Source organism: Epinephelus moara, chromosome 2 (genome assembly GCF_006386435.1).
Source record: "Epinephelus moara isolate mb chromosome 2, YSFRI_EMoa_1.0, whole genome shotgun sequence".
Lineage (NCBI taxonomy): Eukaryota > Metazoa > Chordata > Actinopteri > Perciformes > Serranidae > Epinephelus > Epinephelus moara.
In genome coordinates, this window is record NC_065507.1 from 25,087,478 (window position 1) to 25,096,798 (window position 9,321).

The 9,321-nt window shown below is 41.2% G+C and overlaps 2 protein-coding genes across 2 annotated transcripts in view; both read left to right on the forward strand.

Moving 5' to 3' along the window:
• LOC126401704 (extracellular calcium-sensing receptor-like) overlaps positions 1-2,349 on the forward strand; it is an 8,218-nt gene extending 5,869 nt beyond the window's left edge. Inside the window, exon 8 of the mRNA XM_050063133.1 lies at positions 2,173-2,349. Coding sequence (XP_049919090.1) covers positions 2,173-2,349 — 177 coding nt within the window. The remainder of the gene's footprint in view (positions 1-2,172) is intronic.
• A 1,631-nt stretch (positions 2,350-3,980) lies between these two features.
• On the forward strand, positions 3,981-8,559 carry LOC126407816 (extracellular calcium-sensing receptor-like). The gene is made up of 9 exons (XM_050073049.1): positions 3,981-4,120; positions 4,303-4,597; positions 4,746-4,832; positions 5,104-5,373; positions 5,712-5,912; positions 6,483-6,758; positions 7,126-7,350; positions 7,453-7,576; positions 7,649-8,559. The coding sequence occupies exons 1-9, from the start codon at positions 4,011-4,013 to the stop codon at positions 8,557-8,559; spliced, it is 2,499 nt and encodes an 832-aa protein (XP_049929006.1). The 5' UTR covers positions 3,981-4,010.
• Positions 8,560-9,321: the final 762 nt, after the last annotated feature.

Sequence of the window (9,321 nt, forward strand, 5' to 3'; positions counted from 1 at the left end):
TGGCAAGGAATCTTCCAGATACTTTCAATGAGGCCAAACTCATCACTTTCAGCATGCTGATCTTCTGTGCAGTGTGGGTGGCCTTTGTCCCTGCTTATGTCAGTTCACCAGGCAAATATGCAGATGTAGTTGAGGTATTTGCCATCCTGGCCTCAAGTTTTGGCCTCTTGGTGTCACTGTTTGGACCCAAATGTTACATCATCCTGTTGAGGCCAGAGAGGAACACAAAGAAAGCAGTCATGGGTCGTGGCATTGAGTCATAAAACCTGTATTAGTTTCATGAGACATTAATCTATTTTCTTTATGCAATACAGAAACACAGGCAGAAAAGAGGCTAATAGTAATAGCAATGTTAAGTTATTGTGAAAGAATAGCTGAGGACAGATAACTTGGATAATATGATCGAGAATATTTTAATACAACACATTATTCATTTTTTCCCTAGGGTGCTTTAAATAGTACAAAGGATCTGCACTTTAAGTGCCATTATTGCCTTTGTGACTTTCACGGTCTAAATTAACGTTCAACTTGAAAAAACTTTATTCTATGCTTTATGTACTTTCTCAGAATAAATGGCACAGACTATGTGGTTTATCCGTCTTCATTATATGCATTTAGTTTAGGCCTGTTTGGAGCTGATGCGGATACACTCAAAAGTTCTTATGATGTCTCCAAATTCAAAAAAGCTCATCTCAGTTCCCAAATTTAAAAATATCAACAGAAACAAAATCAGTCTTTAAAAGATGCAGTTATCTATAGCTTTCTTCAGTGCAATATAAAGGAAATGCAGACAGCATTGATGGAATTATACAGTACCAAATACAAGCATCTGAGAAGCTGGCTGTGATAGCCTATTCTGAATATACAGGGCCTCTAACTTCCACTGATTCAGAGACTTTAGGAATGGCACTGTTAACCAAAGTACATGGGACATGGACACAGCATGTTATGTCAGTCGGGGCATGGCTGCAGCAAACCGTAACCATTATAACCAACTCTAGCCGCTTCAGTGAACATGGGAGCAGTGCCTGCTCAACCCCATTATGGCATGGCTGGTCTATTTTTCCCTGCGCAGCACCAGGGCCCACCAGCAGGTAAAAACTACAGTGAACTGTGTAAAAAACAAGTACAGTTTGTTTAAAAATTATAGATGAATACCTCATTGTACCAGAGGCAATGAAAAGTGGTACAGCAGCCTTGTGTGTGTTTTTGCATTTCATATTAAAATAAATTAATGAAATAATGCATCCTGTTGTTAAGTGATCCAGTTAATTAATTCTTTACCAGTTTATATAGCATATGTTTCCATACCCTCCATAACCAACTGCAATATCACTTGGCAAAACTCAATACACACACACAGTGAAGTTGGCAGCAACCAGATGGATGACCGCAGTTAGTACTGCTACTCTATCAGTTGGTGTAAAGGGGGCTGCTCTTCTTCCAGTTGATTGTAAGATCAACTTTGCTGTGTGGAACATATCCAGCCCCTCGGATTTGGCCATGATGATGAGGGCGTCGGTGGCTTAGTGGTAGAGCAGGCGCCCCATGTACAAGGCTGTTGTCGCAGCGGCCCAGGTTCGACTCCAGCCTGTGGCCCTTTGCTGCATGTCACTCCCTCTCTCTCTCCCCCTTTCACACTTGTCTGTCCTATCCATTAACGACTGAAAATGCCCCAAAAAATATCTTAAAAAAAAAAAGATTCCTAAAACAAGACCCTCAATTGCCACATCCACACATTTGCTGAAGGTGCGAGGTGCCAGGGAATAGCCCAGCGGCAGTCTGTTGCACTCATAGGCTATCCCATGGAACGCAAAATGCAAGAATTTCCTGTGCTTTGCAGCCACCTCAACATGAAAGTGTATGTCTTTAAGTCAACAGTGGTCAACCAATTGCCCAGCAGGAGCAGTTCCAGCAGTGATAGGGAGTAGTTAGCATATGATATATTCTGCAGTCAATGCATCAGTTTAGGGTGCAGAGATCCAAAATGGGTCTTAACTCTCCCATCTTTTTTGGGACCCAGGGGTACACAGAGTACACCCCCTTCTATCTGTCGTGAGTGGGAATGACAAACACAGCCTGTTTCTGTAACGCCCTGGATGTCTGCTGAGAGGTAAGTTTATCTGGAGAACTGAAGAGAAAAGCCCAGTCTAAGAGTCTTGTCCATTCCAGCTCCCTGTAAAACTGGGTCAGGGGATGAGCAACCAGCTGCAGGGAGGGAGGCTAAAAAGCTGTGATAATTTGCCTGGCCCTGCTCTGCCCCAAGCTCCTCCACAAATGATAGGCTGGCCCATGAGGGGCCGACATGGAAAGGGCCGAGCCAACACCAGCCGACACGAAAGAGGCTGAGAAATCTATGAACAAATCGCCACCTGCTTTCACGTAAGTGGACATACTCTGTCCTGATTTGACCAATGGTAATTTGGTGTGCTTGTCACAAAAAACTGGGGTTGTACACAGTATGAAGTAACTCTTCTGATACATATATGCATCAACCTGCAAAGTGATTCAGAAGAAAACTTGTTTCCCTTTTCATTTTCCTTACAACAACCCCAGGATATTTTTTTTACTGGAAGGCGAAACGATCTATCTTCTTTATCTACAGCTCAATATACGTATGTATTTAGGTCCATTTTATGACATAATATGACATAACTGTTGTGCAAACATCAGTAGGTCATTAATCACAGTGGTAAACCCAGCCCTGTCACCAAAACAAAATGTTGACATTTTAAGTTTCTGCAAACCGTGGACACATTACAATTGTACATTTCATATATATTAACATCTATAAGTGACATAGTTCTGATTACATGTATATAAGCTAACCTCGTTGTCAAACAGCGGTGAATGGTGGATGGTGAGATAATTAGGTAAAATAGCTGCCAAGTCACCGACCAATATACACTGCTGTTTGAGACCAACAAACAATTACAGTACACTGGTTGATTTTTGGTGAGACATTGCTGTGTTTCCTGAGGTGATTGCGAAACCAAAACTGGGTATTTAAAGCCAATACAATGGACCGTATAAAAATAATGGACGTAGCCACCTTGACATCACACATTCGTTTGTGGCTGTCACCATCTTGGATTTTTGGAGCCAGAAGTGACCAATTTTGGATAAAAGGGTGGAGAGGTGAAGGATGGAGGATTGAATCTGACTCACTGACTGTGGCGACACCTTGCAGACAGCCTGTCAATCAAAGAGGCCACACCCTTGATGATGTGTAACTTTAATCCTTAATAAAATCTGAATTGTTGAGTTATATAAAACTTTAGACCCCATGCAGTTGTCATGCTTATTGAAATCAGCTTTAGGGACCAAAACTTTTTCTTTGTTTGTTTTGGTACAAGGCTGTGAACATGTTTATTTTTGGAGTACAGTTGGGCATTTTAACATAGGAGTCTAATGGGACATTCCCTTGGAGCCAGCCTCAAATGGCACCATTTGAAGAATTGTGGTTTTGGCCCTTCTCATCTTTTCCCAACTGCAACCAAGTTGTTTTGTGCCTAGGCATGACCACATTTTAACCACAGCACTGTTGGAATTTGAAATTTCAACATATCAACTAGATATTCATGTACAAATGTTACATATCTGTGGTTTGCAAAAATATGCAATGGCAAAATTGATTTTGGCGAGAGGTTGGGTATTCCACAACTTAGATTTGGGTTGAAAAAATTAGCCAAAATGACCACGCTGAAATGTTGTTAAAAGTGCACAAATTAATTCTGTACATATAATGTCAAATTATGTGTATATTAGGCCCTGCCCCTACTTTTGCTTATGCCCTGATGGGTGGTGTGCAACATTAAACTAGTCAATAAAAGGAGTTGACACCAGGTCAGAGAGGGGTAAACAGGAGGACAGTCATGTCTGCATTTTTTTATTTCAACTTGTTCTTACTCATGTATTTCATGTTGTTATATTTCTACTTGTCCTCTGCCATGCGCTCTCCTCGTTATTCCACCTCCTGCCAGTTACTGGGACAATTTCATCTAAATGGGATGCACAAGGCTGGAGATGTGGTTCTGGGTGGGCTGTTTCAGGTCCACTTCTTTTCTGTCTTTCCTGACCTGTCTTTTACCTCAGAGCCACAACACCCTACCTGCAACAGGTAAGTCTGTCAGTCTGTCATTTAAGACCTATTTCTTTGATTGGTCGTCTTTATTCATTTCATATTCAAGTATTATGATAATTGTTGTTGTTCAACTGGTTAATTGTTTACAAAGTCTGTATTTGAGCATGTACATGTCAGAACAGTTGTTGTATTTTCCAACAGTGGTATTTTTCTATTAGTTTTGATGTTGTAGGATTCAGGCGGGCCCAGACCATGGCCTTTGCTATTGATGAGATCAACAGAAACTCCAACCTGCTGCCAAATGTGACTCTGGGTTATAGTCTTTATGACAACTGCCTCTCACTAGGAATTGGATTCCGTGCAGCGTTGTCATTAGCCAGTGGTCGAGAGGAGCAATTCATAACAGACAAGGCCTGTGCAGGAAACCCTCCAGTCCTAGGAATTGTGGGTGATTCTTCCTCTACACATTGTATTGCCATCTCCACTGTCTTAGGTTTGTACAAAGTACCTATGGTAAGTGTACCACCATACCTCATTTGAATCATTCTGATTTAATTTCAGATTAAAAGTCATTTCTAAACATGAACTAATCAAACCTAAAAAGTTGAAGGAGTCAATAAAGGCTTGAATGTTTTTAGGATGTACAGTCTGTCTTTCACAGGTGAGTTATTTTGCCACATGTTCGTGCCTGAGCGACCGGCAGAAGTTCCCATCCTTTTTTAGGACGATACCAAGTGATGCTTTCCAGGTGACCATCTATCAGCAAATACAAATGGAATTAAAAAAGCATGTACAGTTAAACATTCTTCAGAAAGAGCTTCCTTGTACTGCAATGAATTATATATTCCTTTTGTGTAAAATGTGTCACATTCTATGTGTCACTGGACCTGTTTGGTCTCAGCTAACAAAGCAGAAAGACAATAATTAAATATGGTCCAATGTGGAACCTGTTTAGCAGCTTCTCCACTCAAACATTATTCCAGCCTGTGCACTAATCCCTCCACTCTGTACTTACTCAGGTGCGTGCTATGATTCAGATTCTCAGGCACTTTGGCTGGACTTGGGCAGGTCTGCTGGTCAGTGATGATGATTATGGACTCCATGCTGCCCGATCCTTCCAATCTGACCTGGCTCAGTCTGGTGGAGGCTGTCTGGCCTACTTAGAGGTTTTGCCCTGGGACAATGATCCAGCTGAACTAAGGAGGATTGTGGAGGTTATGAGGAAATCTACAGCTCGTGTGGTCATCGTGTTTGCACATGAAAGCTACACGATTAACCTCATTAAAGAGGTTGGGTTTGAAATACAACTTAATTGTAACTTCATCTAATTTTTCAACTTTGTGTTTTAATCGTCAAACCAAAGGTTTTAATCTCCAATAAAATGCTGTCATGTAACAAATAGATTTATGAATCACACTTCTTATTTTTAAAAAGTTCTGCATGGTGTTAGAGTGAAATCAGTAACACAGACAAATTTCACTGACGTCCAGTTATGATGACATGCATCACTTTGCTCATAATACTGTGTAAAACACACGATTTCACCTATTTATGAATTGAGTAAGAGAAGATATCAACCATGTCATGACAGTATGAATTTATGTATTTTGTACAATGCAATTCACAGGTGGTGAGGCAGAATGTGACAGGCCTGCAGTGGATGGCCAGTGAAGCCTGGACTGCAGCTACTGCGCTTCAGACTCCTCAGCTCATGCCGTATCTGGGTGGCACTCTGGGCATTGCTATCCGTCGAGGACACATACCAGGGTTCAGGGACTTTGTGTTACAAATACGTCCTGACCACAACAGCAGCTATGAAAATAACGTGGTGAGAGTTTATCCTTGCTATTTAATGGGGTATTTATAAGACTTTTGAGCATAAATGAAATGCTGGAATTTGAAGACCCACCTGAGAGTTCCTGGTCAACAGCAACAGAGAAAGAGTTGATTAATGTTATAAGACAAGGTTGGTGTGTCTGCATTGTTCCATCATTGGAGAGTCTGTGAATGTAAACACATCCAACATGCTAATACACATTTGACAGCATCACCCAGATGTGCTTATCACCATTATGATTATGTTTGGAAGTTTTAAATGTTTTAATATAGCCAAAGTAGACCTAACTGAAAAAGTCTTTATAATGCACAACTTTTATTCTATGTATTTTGGAATTTTTCATTCCATCGTATTACTGCAGTTCCTATTCAAAATGTGTCGGTTTAGACTGGCTGATTGCTTGGCCTCTGGCCAGCCCCATAAGATAGCTGGGCTGTCGGCCCAAGATGTAAATATGCATTGCTTATATGGTGAAGACATGCTTGAGCCAGTCTGCAGAGCCTGCTGTTCACTTGTTCATTTGAAGTTTAATGTTACACCCCTATTTTGAATATATTTCAGGTAAATCAGTTTTGGGAACACACATTTCAGTGTAAATTTGCACCACCTCAAGCAGGTTGGGTGGAGGCTGGGGGATCTCTATGCACTGGACAGGAAGATCTAGAGAATGTGGACACTGAATTATTTGACATTTCCAACCTCAGGCCAGAGTATAATGTGTACAAGGCTGTGTATGCCCTGGCATATGCTCTTGATGACATGCTGCAGTGTGAGCCGGGGAGAGGACCTTTCAGTGGGCACAGCTGTGGCAGTTTGCAAAAACTGGAGCCATGGCAGGTGGGATATCCTTTTACATTCCCACCACACCACCCTACCGTTCATTTGGCTCAATGCCATTAGATTATTAATCATAAACTGCATAGCAGATAGTTGAAAGGATTTTACCTACCACTGGGTGACAGCTTTGTATAGTGTTATAAGGTCTGAGACAAGACAATGTCTTGGCACTGGGAACACAATATTGTTAGTGATGTGATTTCACTATAAAAGGTATGCTTTGTATAAATTGTTAATGTGTTCATATGTTCATAAGTGTAGTATGCAGTTTGATTATTGAATACTGGATTCAACTGTGTTCAGGATGGTCATAAAATAACTGTTTTCATTTCTGGCTTTCCTCTATCTCTTATTCTGATATTCATAGCTTGTGTATTACTTGGAAAAGGTCAACTTCACCACAACATTTGGTGATCAAGTGTTGTTTGATGAGAATGGTGATGTCTTACCAATATATGATGTCATGAACTGGTTGTGGCTCCCTGATAGACGAACTAAAGTTCAGAATGTAGGTGAGGTGAAAGAGTCAGCCAAAGGTGAAGAACTCACACTTGATGAAGACAAAATCTTCTGGAACTTTGAATCCAAACAGGTTACGTCTGATTTTCGGTCACCTATTTGGTGTACCATGGATAAGTCATAATGCCACTGTAAAGTAGAGTGCAATAACACATATTTATTTTGCTCTCTACAGCCACCCCGGTCAGTGTGCAGTGACAGCTGTCCTCCAGGTACCCGCATTGCCAGAAAGAAGGGAGAACCTGAGTGCTGTTTTGACTGCATCCCTTGTTCTGAGGGGAAGATCAGCAATACAACTGGTTGGTATTTAGTAATTGCGGTTTGAAGAAATAACTTAACCATGTACATCAACACTTTCCCTATTTTCACAGACTCCATAAAGTGCACCAGTTGTCCAGAGGATTTCTGGTCCAGCCCTCAACGTGACCACTGTGTTCCTAAGGAAACAGAGTTCCTCTCCTATAATGAGCCTCTGGGTATCTGCCTGACAACTGCCTCATTGTTGGGCACATTTATATGTGTTGTTGTGCTGGGAATCTTTATCTGTCATCATGGCACCCCTATAGTACGCGCCAACAATTCAGAACTGAGTTTCCAGCTATTGCTGTCTCTTAAATTATGTTTCCTTTGCTCACTGCTCTTTATCGGACGTCCCAGGCTGTGGACATGCCAACTGAGACATGCAGCATTTGGGATCAGCTTTGTGCTTTGTATATCATGCATCCTGGTGAAAACCATGGTGGTTCTGGCTGTGTTCAAGGCCTCCAAGCCAGGAGGTGGATCCCATCTGAAGTGGTTTGGTCCTTTACAGCAGAGAGGAACAGTTCTGGTTCTTACTTCTATTCAGGCAGCAATCTGCACTGCTTGGCTTGTCTCTTCCTCACCAGCTCCTAATAAAAACACTCAATACCACAATGACAAGATAGTTTATGAGTGTGTAGTTGGGTCCACCATTGGTTTTGGAGTGTTACTGGGCTATATTGGCTTACTGGCCATCCTCAGTTTTCTGTTAGCATTCTTGGCAAGGAATCTTCCAGATACTTTCAATGAGGCCAAACTCATCACATTCAGCATGCTGATCTTCTGTGCAGTGTGGGTGGCCTTTGTCCCTGCTTATGTCAGTTCACCAGGCAAATATGCAGATGTAGTTGAGGTATTTGCCATCCTGGCCTCAAGTTTTGGCCTCTTGGTGTCACTGTTTGGACCCAAATGTTACATTATCCTGTTGAGGCCAGAGAGGAACACAAAGAAAGCAATCATGGGTCGTGGCATTGAGTCATAAAACGTGCACTTGGTTTCATTAGACAGACTTAATCCATTTTCTTTATGCAGTTCAGAAACACAGCCAGAAAATAGGCTGATAGTAATAGCAATGTTAAGTTATTGTGAAAGAATAGCTGGTGACAGATAACTTGGATAATATGAGTGAGAACACTTAAACACAACACATTATTCTATTTTTCCTGAAATGCCATTATTGCTTTTGCAACTTCTAATTGTGTAAGTTAATATTCAACTGGAATAAACTTTATTCTATGCTTTATTTACTTCCTTAGAATAAATGGCACAGACTATGTGGTTCATCCATCTTCATTATATGCATTTAGTTTAGGCCTGTTTGGAGCTGATGTGGATACACTCAAAAGTTTTTAAAATGTCCCCAAATTTAAAAAAGCTTGTCTTAGTTCCTGAGTTTCAAAATATCAACAGAAACAAAATCAGTCTTTAAAAGATGCAGTAATCCATAATTTCCTTAGCACAGTATGAAGGAAATGCAGACAGCATTGGTTGAATTATACAGTACCAAATACAAGCATCTGAGAAGCTGGCTGTGATAGCCTATTCTGAATATACAGGGCCTCTAACTTCCACTGATTCAGAGACTTTAGGAATGGAACTTTCTCAAGGTTACAACAAAAACACATGGGACATAGACACGGCATGAAACGTCAGCCAGGGCATGGCTGCAGCAAACCGCAACCATTATAATCACTTCTATCTGCTTCACTGAACCTGGAAACATTGCCTGCACAACCCTATTATT

What these genes read in the sequence shown, in the direction of transcription:
- LOC126407816 (XM_050073049.1), top strand. Translation starts at nt 4,011, where the DNA reads ATGCACAAGGCTGGAGATGTGGTTCTGGGTGGGCTGTTTCAGGTCCAC. An exon ending in TACCAAGTGATGCTTTCCAG is followed by an intron (nt 4,833 to 5,103) that starts GTGACCATCTAT and finishes GTACTTACTCAG; the next exon opens with GTGCGTGCTATGATTCAGAT. An exon ending in CGATTAACCTCATTAAAGAG is followed by an intron (nt 5,374 to 5,711) that starts GTTGGGTTTGAA and finishes TGCAATTCACAG; the next exon opens with GTGGTGAGGCAGAATGTGAC.